The sequence below is a fragment of the Balaenoptera ricei genome, chromosome 12, assembly GCF_028023285.1.
Source record: "Balaenoptera ricei isolate mBalRic1 chromosome 12, mBalRic1.hap2, whole genome shotgun sequence".
NCBI classification, from domain to species: Eukaryota; Metazoa; Chordata; class Mammalia; order Artiodactyla; family Balaenopteridae; genus Balaenoptera; species Balaenoptera ricei.
The window spans coordinates 76,421,546-76,441,118 of record NC_082650.1 but is presented as its reverse complement, the minus strand read 5'-3'; the positions used below and the strand labels follow the sequence as shown (position 1 = coordinate 76,441,118).

The window sequence follows — 19,573 nt, the reverse complement described above, 5'->3', positions numbered from 1 at the left end:
TTGAAAAGACATTTGTCAATTTTGGCTTAAATAAAAAATAGTCTAGATGCTAACTGATGCCTGAAAGATCCATCATTATTCAAACACAATCACAATTTCCTTTCTAATTAAATATAATATCTAGATATATGTCACATAACACATTTTCAAACAGGTTTCTTTTTTTATAATCATGGGAGAACCCATGAGAATTATTCTACTAAAGAATTAAGGGCGGGCTTCCCTGGTGGCGCAGTGGTTGGGAGTCTGCCTGCCAATGCAGGGGATGCGGGTTCGAGTCCTGGTCTGGGAGGATCCCACATGCCGCGGAGCAACTGGGCCCGTGAGCCACAACTACTGAGCCTGCGCGTCTGGAGCCTGTGCTCCTCAACAAGAGAGGCCGCGATAGTGAGGGGCCCGCGCACCGCGATGAAGAGTGGCCCCCGCTTGCCACAGCTGGAGAAAGCCCTCTCACAGAAACGAATACCCAACACAGCCAAAAATAAATAAATAAATAAATAAAATTAAAAAAAAAAAAGTTAAAAAAAAAAAAAAAAGAATTAAGGGGGGGCAGGATCAAGATGACGGAGCAGGATGGTTCTAAACTCACCTCCTTCACAGGCGCACCAAAATGACAACCACTTACAGAGCAACTATCTATGAGAACAACCTAAAGACTAGCAGAAAAGATTATCCACAACTATAAAGATATATAAAGAAGGAGCCACAATGAGACGGGTAGAAGAGGTGGAGACACGGTCTACTCAGGACCCACACGCCCGGGCTGGCGGCCGACAAACAGGAGGGATATCACAACCACAGACGTCCTCCCTGATGACATAACATTGCACGCCAAATATTATTTCAATAAAAAAGAACTTCGAAATCACCAAAAGTTTAACAAAATATACGCATTAAAAATCAACATGACAGAAAACCGCCATAAAGAGATCATTTAGAAACACTTGTGGAAATTTTACTTTCTCTCTGTTAGTAAAGTATTCCTTTACTTAAATTTCAAATATTGCAGAAAAGTTGATAGACTAATACCATGAATATGTCACCTAGAATCAACATTTGTGAGCATTTTGCTATGAATGCCCTGCTACATCTCGCCCCATCTCTCCCCTTTCCTCTCCCTCTCCTCTCCTTCTTTCTTATCTATCTATCTACCTATCTATCCATCTATCTACATACCTATCAGATTATTTCTGACAAAGCTCCCCATAATCAAATACACTAATACTTCTAAAGAAAAAGAAATGGGGCTTCCCTGGTGGCGCAGTGGTTAAGAATCTGCCTGCCAATGCAGAGGACACGGGTTCGAGCCCTGGTCTGGGAAGATCCCACATGCCGTGGAGCAACTAAGCCCGTGAGCCACAACTACTGAGCCTGCGCGTGTAGAGCCTGTGCTCTGCAACAATGAGAAGCCCGCGCACCGCGATGAAGAGTAGCCCCCGCTCGCCGCAACTAGAGAAAGCCCTCGCACAGAAACGAAGACCCAACACAGCCAAAAATAAATAAATAAATAAATAAATAAATTTATTTAAAAAAAAAAAAGAAAGAAAAAGAAATGACACTAAGTCACATAAATCCTATAAATATCCCCATATAAATTCAGTTCAAATTTTGCCACCAAATGGGCTCCGATAGATCAGGTTTGGTCCCAAATGAGATTTTTTTTTTTTTTTAATGTTTTGGTTTTCAAAGTTTGGGATTTAAAAAATGTGGATAAAGGATGTTGGGCTGTAGTATTATCCCCACGTTACAGAGGAGGAAACTGAAGCACGGAAAGGTTAACTAATTTATTCAACGCTAGAACAAGTGGCAAAACCAGTAAGTGAAAATAGGCCATCTACTCCAGAGCCCATACCTTCAACCACTGCTCTAGGAAGCCTCCAATCCAATAGGAAGTCCTCGTGACTTTATCTTTATCCAGAAACTGAACTCTTACCCCTAACTCCATTGCTACCCTCCTAATCTGAGCCACTGTTATCACTCACTAGGTTTACTGCAATAGCCTGCTACCTGATTCTTCTACCCATTTAACTAATGGTAAAAGCCAATGTTCTTCAAAATAGCCGACAAGAAGCTATAGGTTCTGTACCCTCTTATTTATCCTACATCTGTGACCTCATCTACTACTCGGCCCCCTCTCACTCCACCCTGTCTCTATGCTACTCCTGCTCTCCAGGCATTTTCCCACTTAGGGCCTTGGCACTGACCATCCCTCCTGCCTGGTACACGTTTCCCCTTGTATCTCCCCCTCTCACCCTCCAATATCATCTTCCAATGAAACCTACAATGTCCACTCTATGTAAAACAGCTACTGCCCCTCCCCCAAAGCACATGACACTCCGCATCCCCCTTTTCCTGCTCAACTCTTTCTTTCCCCATAACACTTATTGCCTCCCAACACTCTAGACAATTACTTTTTGTTTCCCTGTCTCTTCTGCTTTTAGATTTATATATATACCAACGTATCCCAAGCCCTTAGAAAATCATCTAGTACCTAGTAAGTGCTCAAAAAAATAACTATTGCTATTGGGATTTCTATGTCAACTTCAACCCAAATACTTTGAGCTAAGCTCTTCTACATGTCTTATAGTTGTCAGCACTTCTCAGGATCTCATAGAAAACTTTGAATTTCAATAAATATGCTTAAATTACATTTTAAAATAGCTAAGATGTATACACTTACACTTTTATTAAGAGTCTTTCTTCATGTAGAAATATATTTTATAGACATGGACAGACATATATATTTTATGATGTAACTCAGAGAAACAGTAAGGTAAAGAACAGTTTGTAGGGAATGATCCCTTCTGTAAGGAAAACAGTATGTATTTGTATGTATCGGGATTTTTGCTATGATGACACTGTGTATTTTTAAAATATTTCTTCCTTCCGTATATATGTATTTTCTCATTCTTTCAATAATGAATATGTATTATTTGTATGATTAAAAAATACTGATATACTCAAAAAAGAATTATCTGTCATAATACAATTACCAGCTAAATTCTAACTCTTGTTTTTCTATGAAAAAAATTTATTCAGTGTTAACAAAGCCATTATATAAATGCAACATAGATACGTGCTATTAGTGTAATTTAACAGACCATCTACATATAATTCTTCTCTTTATACAAGGGATAATGTGGCTAACTCTTTTCTTTATACAAAAAGTAATGTGGCACAAGTGTGCAAAATATTATCACCACATCAATATACCTTCAAGAGATCTACATATTCAATCTAACTTTCAGATCTTACCTCAAAAATACTCATTTCAATGACAGTATTTTCAATAGGCTTTTTTTTTGTGGTATAAACTTATAAACATTTCTTTTTTAATCTTTAAATTCAGAACTACAAGCAGCACAAATACAGTCAACTCGAGCTTTTATTGTTGCTGCTGTTAAAAGCACTGATACTTATTTCAATTGTTTCTTGCTGCAAAAGTATTTAAAGTGATATAACAAATAAAGCTCTGGTTTTAGAAAAACTATACTATATATTTTATACGGCTTTAAAGGTGATTACAATTTCATTTAAAGGAAATCAACAAAAGAGCCAGTTGAATGCCAACTCTGAATTTAGGAAACAATATACTCCTTATTTTCAGGAAAATTGGGAATCTGTTTTAACTTGTAAAATGTAACATAATAGTGGTAATTACCATCTCAGAACCAAGCTTAATTATGATCAATTACTTCCCCCCCCCCAAAAAAAAAAGGCTCATTTATTGTCTGTAAAAGGAAACATAAAGTGGTTTATAAAAAAATACTTTCCCATGATCTTAAATCAGAAATAAAACACTAGCTCAACCACCAGAGGGCAGACAACAGAAGCAAGAAAAACTATAATCCTGCAGCCTGTGGACCAAAAACCACAGTTACAGAAAGATAGAGAAGATGAAAAGGCAGAGGGCTATGTACCAGATGAAGGAACAAGAAAAAACCCCAGAAAAACAACTAAATGAAGTGGAGATAGGCAACCTTCCAGAAAAAGAATTCAGAATAATGATAGTGAAGATGATCCAGGACCTTGGAATAAGAATGGAGGCAAAGATTGAGAAGATGCAAGAAATGATTAACAAAGACCTAGAAGAATTAAAGAACAAACAAACAGAGATGACCAATACAATAACTGAAATGAAAACTACACTAGAAGGAATCAATAGCAGAATAACTGAGGCAGAAGAACGGATAAGTGACCTGGAAGACAGAATGATGGAATTCACTGCTGCGGAACAGACTAAAGAAAAAAGAATGAAAAGAAATGAAGACAGCCTAAGAGACCTCTGGGATAACATTAAACGCAACAACATTCGCATTATAGGGGTCCCAGAAGGAGAAGAGAGAGAGAAAGGACCAGAGAAAATATTTGAAGAGATTATAGTCGAAAACTTCCCTAACATGGGAAAGGAAATAGCCACCCAAGTCCAGGAAGCGCAGAGAGTCCCATACAGGATAAACCCAAGGAGAAACACGCCGAGACACATAGTAATCAAAGTGGCAAAAATTAAAGACAAAGAAAAATTATTGAAAGCAGCAAGGGAAAAACGACAAATAACATACAAGGGAACTCCCATAAGGTTAACAGCTGATTTCTCAGCAGAAACTCTGCAAGCCAGAAGGGAGTGGCATGATATACTTAAAGTGATGAAAGGGAAGAACCTACAACCAAGATTACTCTACCCGGCAAGGATCTCATTTAGATTTGATGGAGAAATCAAAAGCTTTACAGACAAGCAAAAGCTAAGAGAATTCAGCACCACCAAACCAGCTCTACAACAAATGCTAAAGGAACTTCTCTAAGTGGGAAACACAAGAGAAGAAAAGGACCTACAAAAACAAACCCAAAACAATTAAGAAAATGGTCATAGGAACATACATATCGATAATTACCTTAAACGTGAATGGATTAAATGCCCCAACCAAAAGACATAGACTGGCTGAATGGATACAAAAACAAGACCCATATATATGCTGTCTACAAGAGACCCACTTTAGACCTAGGGACACATACAGACTGAAAGTGATGGGATGGAAAAAGATATTCCATGCAAATGGAAATCAAAAGAAAGCTGGAGTAGCTATACTCATATCAGATAAAATAGACTTTAAATTAAAGAATGTTACAAGAGACAAGGAAGGACACTACATAATGATCCAGGGATCAATCCAAGAAGAAGATATAACAATTATAAATATATATGCACCCAACATAGGAGCACCTCAATACATAAGGCAACTGCTAACAGCTATAAAAGAGGAAATCGACAGTAACACAATAATAGTGGGGGACTTTAACACCTCACTTACACCAATGGACAGATCATCCAAAATGAAAATAAATAAGGAAACAGAAGCTTTAAATGACACAATAGACCAGATAGATTTAATTGATATATATCGGACATTCCATCCAAAAACAGCAGATTACACGTTCTTCTCAAGTGCGCACGGAACATTCTCCAAGATAGATCACATCTTGGGTCACAAATCAAGCCTCAGTAAATTTAAGAAAATTGAAATCATATCAAGCATCTTTTCTGACCACAACGCTATGAGATTAGAAATGAATTACAGGGAAAAAAACGTAAAAAGGACAAACACATGGAGGCTAAACAATACGTTACTAAATAACCAAGAGATCACTGAAGAAATCAAAGAGGAATTCAAAAAATACCTAGAGACAAATGACAATGAAAACACGACGACCCAAAACCTATGGGATGCAGCAAAAGCAGTTCTAAGAGGGAAGTTTATAGCTATACAAGCCTACCTAAAGAAACAAGAAAAAGCTCAAGTAAACAATCTAACCTTACACTTAAAGAAACTAGAGAAAGAAGAACAAACAAAACCCAAAGTTAGCAGAAGGAAAGAAATCATAAAGATCAGAGCAGAAATAAATGAAATAGAAACAAAGAAAACAATAGCAAAGATCAATAAAACTAAAAGTTGGTTCTTTGAGAAGATAAACAAAATTGATAAACCATTAGCCAGACTCATCAAGAAAAAGAGGGAGAGGACTCAAATCAATAAAATCAGAAATGAAAAAGGAGAAGTTACAACAGACACTGCAGAAATACAAAGCATCCTAAGAGACTACTACAAGCAACTTTATGCCAATAAAATGGACAACCTGGAAGAAATGGACAAATTCTTAGAAAGGTATAACCTTCCAAGACTGAACCAGGAAGAAATAGAAAATATGAACAGACCAATCACAAGTAATGAAATTGAAACTGTGATTAAAAATCTTCCAACAAACAAAAGTCCAGGACCAGATGGCTTCACAGGTGAATTCTATCAAACATTTAGAGAAGAGCTAACACCCATCCTTCTCAAACTCTTCCAAAAAATTGCAGAGGAAGGAACACTCCCAAACTCATTCTATGAGGCCACCATCACCCTGATACCAAAACCAGACAAAGACACTACAAAAAAAAGAAAATTACAGACCAATATCACTGATGAATATAGATGCAAAAATCCTCAACAAAATACTAGCAAACAGAATCCAACAACACATTAAAAGGATCATACACCACGATCAAGTGGGATTTATCCCAGGGATGCAAGGATTCTTCAATATACGCAAATCAATCAATGTGATACACCATATTAACAAATTGAAGAATAAAAACCATATGATCATCTCAATAGATGCAGAAAAAGCTTTTGACAAAATTCAACACCCATTTCTGATAAAAACTCTCCAGAAAGTGGGCATAGAGGGAACCTACCTCAACATAATAAAGGCCATATATGACAAACCCACAGCAAACATCATTCTCAATGGTGAAAAACTGAAAGCATTTCCTCTAAGATCAGGAACGAGACAAGGATGTCCACTCTCACCACTATTATTCAACATAGTTTTGGAAGTCCTAGCCACGGCAATCAGAGAAGAAAAAGAAATAAAAGGAATACAAATTGGAAAAGAAGAAGTAAAACTGTCACTGTTTGCGGATGACATGATACTATACATAGAGAATCCTAAAACTGCCACCAGAAAACTGCTAGAGCTAATTAATGAATATGGTAAAGTTGCAGGATACAAAATTAATGCACAGAAATCTCTTGCATTCTTATACACTAATGATGAAAAATCTGAAAGAGAAATTATGGAAACACTCCCATTTACCATTGCAACAAAAAGAATAAAAAAAAAAAAAAAAAAAAGAAATAAAACACTATATTTTTAAATGTTCTTTTAAATGAAGTTTGTTTTAGATTTTTGCAAACTTCAATTCCATTCCATAATTCTTTTTAATTATTGCAAACACTTTACAAAAAAATAAAGAAAGACACAAATTGTACTTAAGAGTTTACATACCTTGGCCTCCGAAAGGCTAAACTATATTGTTGGCAAGCCAGACCCACAGTGGGCGTATAAACGATAGGCATGAATTTCTCAATGTCAGACGTTAGCACTCTATAAAAGAGCTTTTCATTTCTATCTTGAAGATCCATTAAGAGAAGATACCTGTGGAAATTGGACATAATTAGATCTACGTTCCAACAAAGTTGTAAAATAGTTGTTAGAAATCTAACTAAACATTTCTCAACAAAGTATACAGTAGGTCACACAGGAAACATCTTATCAAAAGACTTTGGAAGTATTCCTAAGCATCTCAAAAAATGAAGTACCATAAACCTGAGCTAGTGTCATTCAGAACGTTAAAATCAGTGCTGAGGGGCTTCCCTGGTGGCGCAGGGGTTAAGAATCTGCCTGCCAATGCAGGAGACACAGGTTCGAGCCCTGGTCCGGGAAGATCCCACATGCCGCGGAGCAACTAAGCCCGTGCACCACAACTAATGAGCCTGCGCTCTAGAGCCCGGGAGCCACAACTACTGAGCCCACGTGCCACAACCACTGAAGCCCGCGTGCCTAGAGCCCGAGCTCCGCAACAAGAGAAGCCACCGCAATGAGAAGCCTGCTCACCGCAACGGAGAGTAGCCCCCGCTCGCCACAACTAGAGAAAGCCCACGCACAGCAACAAAGACACACGCAGCCCAAAAATAATTAATTAATTAAACAAAAATCTCTGAGGGACAGTCTGTGCTAAAAATATGAAAATCATTAGCTCCAAGGAGGCAGCTGATAAAATGGCCCAGGAAAAGAATATAAAGTAAAAATGGAAGAGGCTGAAGGAAGGACTTAAGAAATACGTGAAAGGGATGGTGAAGGAATTTAAGAAGCAAATATACATGTTGAATAAACTGAGTCAGCCTCTTTCCTCAGCTGCCCCATCATCACTTATAGGCTCATAAAAGAAGTGGCCATGGCAGGGATGGAGGGTACCCACGGGCTCAGCAACAGGGACTTCCACGCACCAAGGCGGACCTGGCCACAGACACTGCTGAGAGTCCCATCCGCCAGCAGCAGGGACCGATGCTGAGCCCCTGATACGCCGCCACCCCATTGCGTGATCAGCGAGCTACCTGGTGGCAGGTGGATTACACTGGACAGCTTCCATCACGGAAGGAACGGCACTGGTTCTTACTGGAAGAGACACTTACTCTGTATGAAGACTTACCTTCCCTGCACACAATGCTTCTGCCAAAGCTACCCTCCATGGACTTACAAAATGCCTCATCCACTGAATTCCACCCAGCATGACTCCTGATCAAGGAACTCACTCCACAGCAAATGAAGTGAGGCAATGGGCCCTTGCTCATTGGAATCCACTGGTCTTATCATGTTCCCACCATCCTGAAGCAGCTGGCTTGACAGAATGGTGGAACGGCCTTCTGAAGACTCAGTTACAGCACCAGCTGGGTGGCAACACCTTGTAAAGCTGGAGGTTATACATGCTCTGAATCAGAATCCAGTATATGGTTCTATTTCTCCCATAGCCAGCATTCACAGGTCCCAGAATCACAGGGGTGGAAATGGAAGCGGCACCACTCACCATTATCCCCCAGTGACTCGCCAGCAAAATGCCTGCTTCCAGTCCTTGTGACGTTATGCTCCGCTGGCCTAGAAGTGTTCATTCCAAAGGAAGGAATGTTTCCACCAGGATACAATGATTCCACTGAACTGGAAGTTAAGACTGCCACTGGCCACCTGGGGCACCACGTGCCTCCGAAGTAACAGGCAAAGAAGGGAGTTACTGTGCTGGCTGGGGTGACCAATCCTGACTTCAAGGGGAAATCAGACTCCCGCTCCATAATGGAGGTAAAGAAGAGGGTGTCTGGAATACAAGAGATCCCATTAGGGGGTCCCCATGATTAAAGTCAATGGGAAACTACAACAACCCAATTCAGACAGGACTACTAACGGCCCAGACCCACCAGAATTAAAGATTTGGCTCACTCTACCAGGTAAGGAGTCAAGACTGGCTGAGGTACCGGCTGAAGGCAAAGGAAGCGTGAAATGGGTAGGGGCAGAAGGTAGTCATAAATACCAGCTCTGATCACGTGACCAGTTACAGAAGTGAGGACTCTAATTACCATGTGTATTCTTCCTTATTTTGTTATGAATATGTTTGCGTGTATGTGTATATAAATACATATATATTTGTAATATATATATACAAATATATGTAAACAAATATAATTTTTCCCTCTCTTATCCTTTTATCATGTAACCTAAGATGTACTGAGTTTATATCATAGTATTTAAATACAGTTGACCCTGAACAATGTGGAGATTGGGGTGCCGACCCCCACATAGTCAAAAATCCACATATAACCTTATAGTTGGCCCTCCATATCTGTGGTTCCTCATTTAAGGATACAGTCAACTACAGATTATGTAGTCCTGTAGGATGTATTTATCGAAAAAATCCACCTATAAGTGGACCTGCACAGTTCAAACCCATGTTGTTCAAGAGTCAACTGTACTTTTTTTTAAAAATATATTTATTTATGTATTTATATTTATTTTTGGCTGCATTAGGTCTTTTTTTCATTGCTGCATGCAGGCTCTCTCCAGCTGCAGCGAGCGGGGGCTACTCTTCGTTGCGGTACGCGGGCTTCTCATTGTGGTGGCTTCTCTTGTTGTGGAGCACGGGTTCTAGGCACTCGGGCTTCAGTAGTTGTGGCATGCGGGCTCAGTAGTTGTGGCTCGTGGGCTCTAGAGCTTAGGCTCAGTAGTTGTGGTGCACAGGCTTAGCTGCTCTGAGGCATGTGGGATCTTCCCAGACCAGGGTTTGAACCTGTGTCCCCTGCATTGGCAGCTGGATTCTTAACCACTGCGCCACCAGGGAAGTCCCCAAGGGTCAACTGTATAGTTAACTTTACATCACAGTATTAAAGTCAAGAGACATCAAGGAGAAAGGTGAATATCACCAAGGGCTTTACATCCTCTTTTGGGGAAAGAGTTAGTGTGTTTTTGGTTGTACCTGGGATAGTTCTATCATGTTAGGCAGAGGTAGGACTTTTTATTGTCTTTATGCAGATATTCAGTTTGGTTTAAGGAGATGTGCATGGGTGCCAAGTTGAAAAGGAGTGGTTAATTTTATGTGTCAACTTGGCTAGGACACAGCACCCAGATATTTGGTCCACTATTCTGGATGTTTCTGTGAAGGCGGTTTTTGTATGCGATTCACATTTAAATTGGTGTACTTTGAATAAAGCACATTACCCTCTATAATGTGTGTGAGCCTCATCCAATCAATTGAAAACCTTAATAGAACAAAGACTGGCCTTCCCTCCAACGCCAGAGCAAAAAAAGAATTCTGCCAGCAGACTGCCTTTGGACTTGAACTGCAACTCTTCCCTGGGGCTCCAACTGGAGATTTAGGACTGACCAAGCCTCCATAATCACTTGAGCCAATTCTTTGAAATCAAAATCAATCAATCAATAAACCCCTCCCTCCCTCTCCCTCCCTCTCCCTCCCTCTTCCTCCCTCTCCCTCCCTCTCATTATGTGTATGTGTACACACACACGCACACGCACACACACACACACACACACACATCCTATCTGTTCTATTTCTCTGGAGAACCCTGCCTAATACGAAGACTTACTAGGTACTGGGTTAGCTCTCTCTTCTAACCTTCGCAATAATATTTTCAAATAACTATTATTCTCTTCAACCCACAAATGGAAAAACTGAGGTGTAGGTAGGTCTAACACCTTAATATGAAAAGGCAGCATCAAAAGCAGAGGGCAAGGCACATGCAATGGTCATGGCAGTGGGTGTAGTGGTTTGCTCTAGTGAGATACAGCCAGAATTTCAACTTAGGGCTAGCTAATTCCCACGGTTACCTTTATCTTTTTGTACAAACATGGAAACCAGGTTCTAAACAAAGTAAGTGACCTAAATTCACAAAAGTGTCGGAACCACACTTGGAAGATGAAAAAGTGCACTTTCACCTACAAAGTACTTAGTGTCTGACTCAAAGCCACTTTCACCTAGTTTGGAAGGGCATTTCCTGGTAATTCACCTTCATAGCAACAACTTTATCACATGAGAAAAGTTGTCTTTCTGAGGATATAGTTTAGAAAATTTTAATTTGTTCAGATGTTCCTACAGAGGGTAAATTTTTTACAAAACATCATTGTATTTACAGGCAAATCCTCCTCAAAGTTGGCTACTCTTTCCAAAGCACTAAATATTTAAACTTTCTCATCTGATAAAAAATAAACTAGACAGTTGCCTACGAGACATATAAAAATCACCTTCAGGAACATGTTACCTGTCAAAATCAGAGTTCAGATGCTCGAAATTCTTAATTACTCTAAGGACCTGGATATCCTGGCTGATGAAGCAAGGTGGCAACAATCCATGAATGTTCAATTGCTGTCTCTCTTCCAGGGTAAAAGCCAAGTCCTATGGAGAAAAGGAAAACACGATAACTCAAGGGGGGAAAAGGACAAAACGCATATCTACACACCAATAAATCCAACAAGTATATGGAATTGAAAATCAGAAGAACTGGCATCCCTCCAAGCGTGGCCATGCGACTGAGCAAACCATGTAATCTCTCCACACCTCACTTTCCTCACCTTTAAATATTAGGATAATATTTTCAGATCTGTGTCACCTAGATAATGTTAGGATAAAATCAGGCAATGGATAGGAGGAAATTATCTGAAGCCACGCAAATGAAATAAGATCTAATTATCAGTATTAGTATCATTAAATTTAAAAATGAATAGTAGTTGTTACAAAAGGTTTTTAAATGATGAACATGAGTAGGTCACTTACGACCTGCTGTGTTTCATTTTCTTTTTATTATTGATTGATTGATTGATTGATTGATTGCATCAGATCTTAGTTGCGGCACACGGAATCTTTCGTTGTGGCGTGTGGGCTCTTTGTTGCAGTTCGCGGGCTCCTCTCTAGATGTGGCGCACAGGCTGCAGAGCGTGTGGGCTCAGTAGTTGCGGCGCACAGGCTTAGTTGCCCTGCGACACGTGTGATCTTAGTTCCCCGACCAAGGGTCAAACCAGTGTCCCCTGCATCGCAAGACCGATTCTTAACCCCTGGACCACCAGGGAAGTCCCCTGCTGTGTTTCTATGTATAAAATAGGTCAGGAGACGCCTTATCTAGGATTCCGAGGTACCTTTTCCAACACTCCTCTCCCAAGCTATCTCCCACTAATTATACACTCCTAGTTACACAAAACTTCTCACCATTGCCTGGACATGCCGCACCCCTTTCTTCTTGCACTATACCACAGTCAAGAATGTCTTCCTTCCCTGCTCCTCTCCTTTCAAGCCATACCTCAAACGCTCCCTCCTCTCTAAAGCCTTTCCAGACTCACCCAGCAAGCCCATTCGAGCCTTATTATTATACCTACATCATCTGTTTACATGAACACTGACTGTACAAAACAACAGCATTACAAACTATGAGGCTCAAAAACAAGCAAACAAAATAGAACTGATGAGTGCCTACAAAAACCCAGAATGGACCTAGGAGACTGGCCAGGATATAATACGAGGGGAAGTAATAGCAGATAAACCCAGTAGTCATTCATCTGGAAGATTAGGATCTCCCTGGAGATACTGAAGCCCAAGAGGCTTCTTCGATTAGACTAACTGCTTTGGGTCTGGCCCCAACGTGATGATGGGCGGGTTTGCTCCACTGCTATGGGCACGGCTGGGGCCCGTTTCCAAGATGTTTTGCTCCACCAGCAGCCATTCCTTCACTACAAAAGCCCCATTACATGCCCAGCGGGGGATCCTCCGGAGTTCTAATACACGTGGACAGCAGCAGGATGGTCCCCCTCCGAGAGGATAATCCAGGGTGCCCAGCCGTGCCTGGTGCCATCACCCCCTCCCAGATGCCTGGAGCACAGCGGACCAGCGCAGTCTCTCTATCCTCTCCCTGGAGTCCCCGTCCGCACCAGGAGACACTGCGGTGTTGCTAGAACCCTTCCACGCCATTTTCTTTTTCATTTGTGGTTTGTGTCCCCACCAGAATGCAAATTCCATGAGGTCAGGGAATTTTGTCTGTTTTTTTTTTCACTGCTTTACCCCTAGTGCTCAGAACAGTAACTGACATAATTAGACCTCAGTAATGTGCAAGATAAACAAAATAGAAAGTTTTAAATATTTTAGAGGCTTACATTAAAATTTTAAAAACATTAAAACTGCTGCTCAGGAAACTGATTCGCCTATTAAGCCTGGTAAAATTACATTTAAAATTTAAAGTAACCAGAAAGGGATGTTTTTGTGAAAAAGGAATCTACAAAATGGAAGGCATACTTTACCTGCTAAAGATACAACTTGTTATAAAGATATAAAGTAAAACTTTTTATAAGGACATAAAGTAAAATACTTTAAAATATAAAGATATAATGTAAAATGTCTGCTTCCTAGAAATAATGTATTTCAAAAAGAAGACAATAGACTTTTCTCTAGCTTGAAATGAAAACTTGGAAATTAAAAATGGGAAAAAAGCTAGGCTGAAGTTAAAGTCTCAAAAACATATGAATATATGTGAAGAAGCAGCAAACTTTTGAATGTTATGCCCTTGAAAATCTGCCTGTAAAAATAATAATCAAAATATCGATATTCTGAGAATAAGGCTCATTATCGGAAGTACTAACATATGCTCGTTCTTTCACTTTATAATGGCATTAACTCATTTACTGGTGTCATTAGCCAGTCTTTTTACATGAATTTTCCAATGTTTGGTCTGAAACAATTCCTCAGTCTAACAGGTTTACCATACCTTATGCCACATAAATGATAACACCACCTGGATATCTCTTGCTATATTCTTTGATGTTTAGTAACTACAAACTCCCATAGGCTGTTAGCCAAATTTTCCAACATGCACTAAAGTACCAATTCAACTCTTAAACAAAAACAAACAAACCACTAGGGCTTAGAAATCTGAAGAACTGGGCCAAGTTAAAGAGTTAAAGTCCTATGACTGGATTCATATCCTATTACTACTCTTTGTGAATTTTTAAAAAATCAATGAATATGTAAACTTAAATCTTAAAAGCCCTGAAAAATTTTAAATATATACGGCAGTTTTAAGAATGACACATCAGTGTGATTCCTACCAACCAGCAGCTTCCCAAAAAGCATTCAGAGAAACAATAAGTTGAATTTTGAACAATGTAATAATCCCGGCTCTCTATTGCATTTTTTCATACTAACAGAGACATATTAATAGAGATATATTTTGCAGAAATTTATAAACAGGTCAGTTATGTCTAAAACTTGACAGTGACAGGCTAGCTTAATACATTCTCCTTATTAAAAAGTTGAGGTGGGCTTCCCTTGTGGCACAGTGGTTAAGAATCCGCCTGCCAATGCAGGAGACACGGGTTCGAGCCCTGGTCTGGGAGGATCCCACATGCCGCGGAGCAACTAGGCCCGTGAGCCACAATTACTGAGCCTGCGCTTCTGGAGCCTGTGCTCCGCAACAAGAGAGGCCCCGATAGTGAGAGGCCCGCGCACCGCGATGAAGAGTGGCCCCCACTTGCCGCAACTGGAGAAAGCCCTCGCACAGAAATGAAGACCCAACACAGCCAGAAATATTAAAAAAAAATAAAAATTAAAAAAAATTAAAATCTTAAAAAAAAAAAAAAAAAGTTGAGGTAACATATACCTGTTTCAAAGAATTTTTATCTTAGGGTTCTTCTCCTGCAGGGCCTATCCAACAAAGGACAGTGTATCCAAAGTACACATGCAGGTTCTAACTTTCAAATGACGTCTACTAAGTCTTTTATGTAGCTGAAAAGCTTGGCTATACATATATTAGGTTTCCAGATCACATATAATTCTAATTACCTAAAAGTATTCTCATACACTCTAGGTTCAACCCTGTTTTTCTCTTTTTCTTTCTTTTACTTTCCTTCCTCCTTAAAAAAACCTTTTGGACTAGATCCCTAGACAGCAGAATGGTATGTTGTTTCACTGCTGAGGGCAACAAACAGGACAACTATTCTTCTAGACTCTACTAATTAATCTACGTATATCTTCTTGAGAAAACTGAGACTCTCAAGCAAAAATGAAAACAAAATTCCTGGCATAACAGGAGACTTATATTAGAAACCATGTTTGCACAGAGCAAACATAACTGAGAAAGAAACTTTGTCCTGAGTAATTTATTAGAAACTACTGCCATAAAAACAGAACAAATAGGATCTATATTCCACACTAACAGTCTTTAATGTTTCCAATGAACTTCAGTAGTTTTTCTTTTTTCCCTGTATAATGACTAAAAATAATCAAGCTGAATGGCAAAAAGGAAAACATTAAGTAAATCACAGAAATCTTTAAGATAATCTCTACACGTATGGTAATGCATTATGATAATAGAATTCATTAATTTTAATGTTTGAAGCCATAATCATATTAGGGCAGAGATTTTTGTATGTTTTATTCAACCAGTGAATCCCTAGTGTCCAGAATAATACCCGTCACTTTGTAGGTGATCAACAAAAAATGTGTTGGATTAACACATTAACCATTAATAAATCATTAATCAATTACTGATTTGCTATAACTATACAGTTGCTATTATATGTTTCGGAGAAGACAAAGCAGAAAAGTGAAGAAAGAAGGTTTAAAGAAGTAGAAAAGACAGTGGAAAGTAATAATTGCAAAAAACCTGAGACAACTAAGCTACATTGGTACACAAGAATATTACTCAATAGTAAAAAAGAAAAACTACTGAAACAAGAAACATAGATGAACTGCAAATGCATTACGCTAATGAAAGAAGCCAGACTCAAAAGGTTACATACTGGGCTTCCCTGGTGGCGCAGTGGTTGAGAATCTGCCTGCTAATGCAGGGGACACGGGTTCGAGCCCTGGTCTGGGAGGATCCCACGTGCCGCGGAGCAGCTGGGCCCGTGAGCCACGACTACTGAGCCTGCGCGTCTGGAGCCTGTGCCCCGCAACGGGAGGGGCCGCGATAGTGAAAGGCCCGCGCACCTCGATGAAGAGCGGTCCCCGCACCGCGATGAAGAGTGGCCCCCACTTGCCGCGACTGGAGAAAGCCCTCGCGCGAACCGAAGACCCAGCACAGCCAAAAATAAATAAATAAATAAAAATAAAAGTAGCTATAAAATTTTAAAAAAAAGGTTACATACTGCATGGTTTCATTTATTTGACATTCTGGAAGCAGCAAAATTATAAGGATGAAAAAGATCAGTTCTCGGGTCGGGGAGTGGAGAGAAGAGTTGACTACAAAGGGGCAGCACGAGAGAATATTTTCGAGGTGGTGGAACTTTTCTTGATTGTGGCACTGGTTACACAACATTGTACACTTGTCGAAACTAAGAGAAGTATACACCAGAAAGAGTGAATTTCACTGTGCTAAATTTTATTAGGTTCTATAAAAAAATCAATTCAGCAGGTAATTTGCTCCTTATTTGAAAAGAATATAATTAAAATGACTAAAAGTTTGCTTAGGAAATTATGGATGTATTTCACATTCCAAATTTTAAAATACCTTTTTTAAAAGGTAATTTGTCTTCGATTTCTTTACCAAATTTTTTTCATAATTTATGATTTTGACTGAACTACATACAGATTTGATAAATGTGACATTACAGATAATATGGCATATCTGTCCTAAAAGGTCTTATGAAAAAATGTTTTAGAATTTTGTTGACAGTAATTTTGGGGAGAAATTATTTATATGTAAAAGTATGAAAGGAGAGACCTTTACATTTTTATTATTTATTGTTCTGAAATAAAGAGATCAAATTGAGCTTTAGTTTTAAATATAATAATTTCAAATGTATTAACATAGTTTATGTGCATATTTCATATCTATAGAATGAGAAGAGATATTGGACATTTGCCCTGGACACATTCTACTGAATGGTTCCTTCCCTCAAGTCTTCCAGATTGCCAAAAATTGTTCTTTGAAATTGATTTTTTAAAAATTCTAATTGACAACATAGATAATAACTTTTAAACTTTTCCTGGCGGTATACAATCTCATTTCTTCAAAAAACCATCAGCCAGATGGAATATACATTTCCAAGGTTAAGTTTACATCAGAAAAATAATCATATGATTATTTTGAATGCATTCAGCTGTGCAATCAAGTTCTCTGGTAATAGTCTCTTTTAAAAGACAGAAAAATCAATTATTTAAAATCAATAATATATTAACATCTTTAAGAAAAAATATTTGGCTTTATTACATAGCAATTCTTACAGATATCTGATATAAAGTAATTTAAACTGATATAAGTAATGATTATAAAAATATATCTAAAATACACTTGGCCCTAGATACCCTAAAACTTATAAGAAAATATCATAATTGTACAACAACCCAAACTTATTTCATCTAGGTATTACAGGATATAAGCAAGTATAACTACATTGTAGTTTAAGTGATGTTTGCCCAATTTTAAAAAAGAAAGAACACCTCTACCTAAGAGAGCAAAAGGATTTTTAAAATATCAGATGAGATGTTTAATTAGTTTAAGTATTTCTTACTTAAAAGTCAGAACTTTACAGATTCCTTATAAGGCTGAGAAATTGTTAACCATCAATGTCAACACTACATTTTCCAAACATAACTCTTAAAATCATTAATAAGGTTTCAAAATCCTTTCAGCAGGATGGAGTTCTATTGTTCTCAAAGAAGTTTTAAGGCAAATTTCACAGTAGAGAAAAGCCCCTGTTAAGTAAGCAGACTGGTAATTCTTAATAAACTATTGAAACTACCAATGTACACAAACAATAAAAACAAGTTTAAGATCACGGATTGAAATGTATATGAATAATCCAAACCAAATGGGTAATACCCATCGCCAGAAGAGTCTCTAGTAATCACATGGACATTTACGCTATTCTAACAAATATATTATACATGTGACTCAGACAAAACCCTCTAAATATGCCTATGATAATATATGTAAAGCGAATACTCAAGACAGTGAACCAGAAAGATCAAGACCATAAGATAACTGTCTATTGTGCCTTCATTTGATTTCCTCCCTCTTTGAGGTAGTAGAAGAATCTACAGCCTCAAAGTAGACAGCAATTCAATACACTGAGTTACCAATTAAATTACACATGAATTTGTAAATGACCCTTGCGGATTCCTGAATGGTGGCCTTCCTCCTTCTCTCTGGGTTAGGGAGGTGTCCTCCAATGTTCTCCTACAGCACCACGTACTTCTATCATGGAACTTCCCATATTTCATTATTTCTGTTTAACTACTATTTCACCCAGAGATCTAGGTGCTTCTGAGGGGCAGGCACTATGCTAGTCATATCTGTGTGACAGCATCTAATCCAACATCAGGATGGAGCAGTGCCTCAATCAATTTTAAATAAACAAATGGATAAATAAATATATGGATCTGAAACAACGTTTCAGTTTCATGTAGTTCAGTTCTCTGTAGCTCTATTTTGAATAACCAACACACCCAATTCAAATTCAAACTAAAATTTTTTAATATGTGCACTAATACAGAGTGCTCATGATTTGAAATCTCTCAAATAACAACTGCGCTTTCCACACATACATTAGATTATTTAATTAAATTAATCCACTTGTAACAGCTTTTTAAAATGACTTTGAACCAGGCATTCAAGATCAACTTGGTATGACAAAAAGACATTTCTACCTGTCAGCCTAAGTGTTAGAGCTTGTGAGGATTTTTTTTTAAGTACCTTCATCTAAACAAGGGTTTCTCAACCTCAGCACTACTGACATTTTGGGCTAGATAATTCTTTGTTGTAGGCAGCTGTCTAGTACATTTTGAATATATTATAGGTTCCATTAATCCATACACTTTAAATTTACACACATAATTCACTAGCAAATATGAATTCGTGGCAATATAAGTCTAAAGAGCATACTATCTGGATTTAGACCCAAGTTTGATTCACAAGTAGATATTATTTAACACTATGATTTTGAGCAGGTACTTAAAGTGCTTGGGGTTAAATGCAGACTCGCCTCAACTTTTGCATCTACTAAATAGGAGTAATCAAACATATGGAACACACAGTATATGTGCATGTTATGTGTGTCTCGTTTGGTTGTTGAGAGGATAAAATGAGACCAGATATTTTTGCATCCTATGTGAATTATAAAGTATTATATTGATAAAAATGCTTGAGTTACTAATAATAACTTTTAAAACAAAACCATGAATATACAAGAGCTAAGTAAATACTGACTT

The 19,573-nt window shown here is 38.4% G+C and overlaps 1 protein-coding gene across 2 annotated transcripts in view; it reads right to left on the bottom strand.

The window, feature by feature from the left end:
• Positions 1-19,573, bottom strand: part of ME1 (malic enzyme 1) — a 196,846-nt gene that overhangs the window by 145,912 nt on the left and 31,361 nt on the right. For both annotated transcript variants that reach the window (XM_059941724.1, XM_059941726.1), the window contains exons 2-3: positions 11,643-11,776; positions 7,330-7,479 (exon numbers count right to left, since the gene is read on the bottom strand). In XM_059941724.1, coding sequence (XP_059797707.1) covers positions 7,330-7,479; positions 11,643-11,776 — 284 coding nt within the window. The remainder of the gene's footprint in view (positions 1-7,329; positions 7,480-11,642; positions 11,777-19,573) is intronic.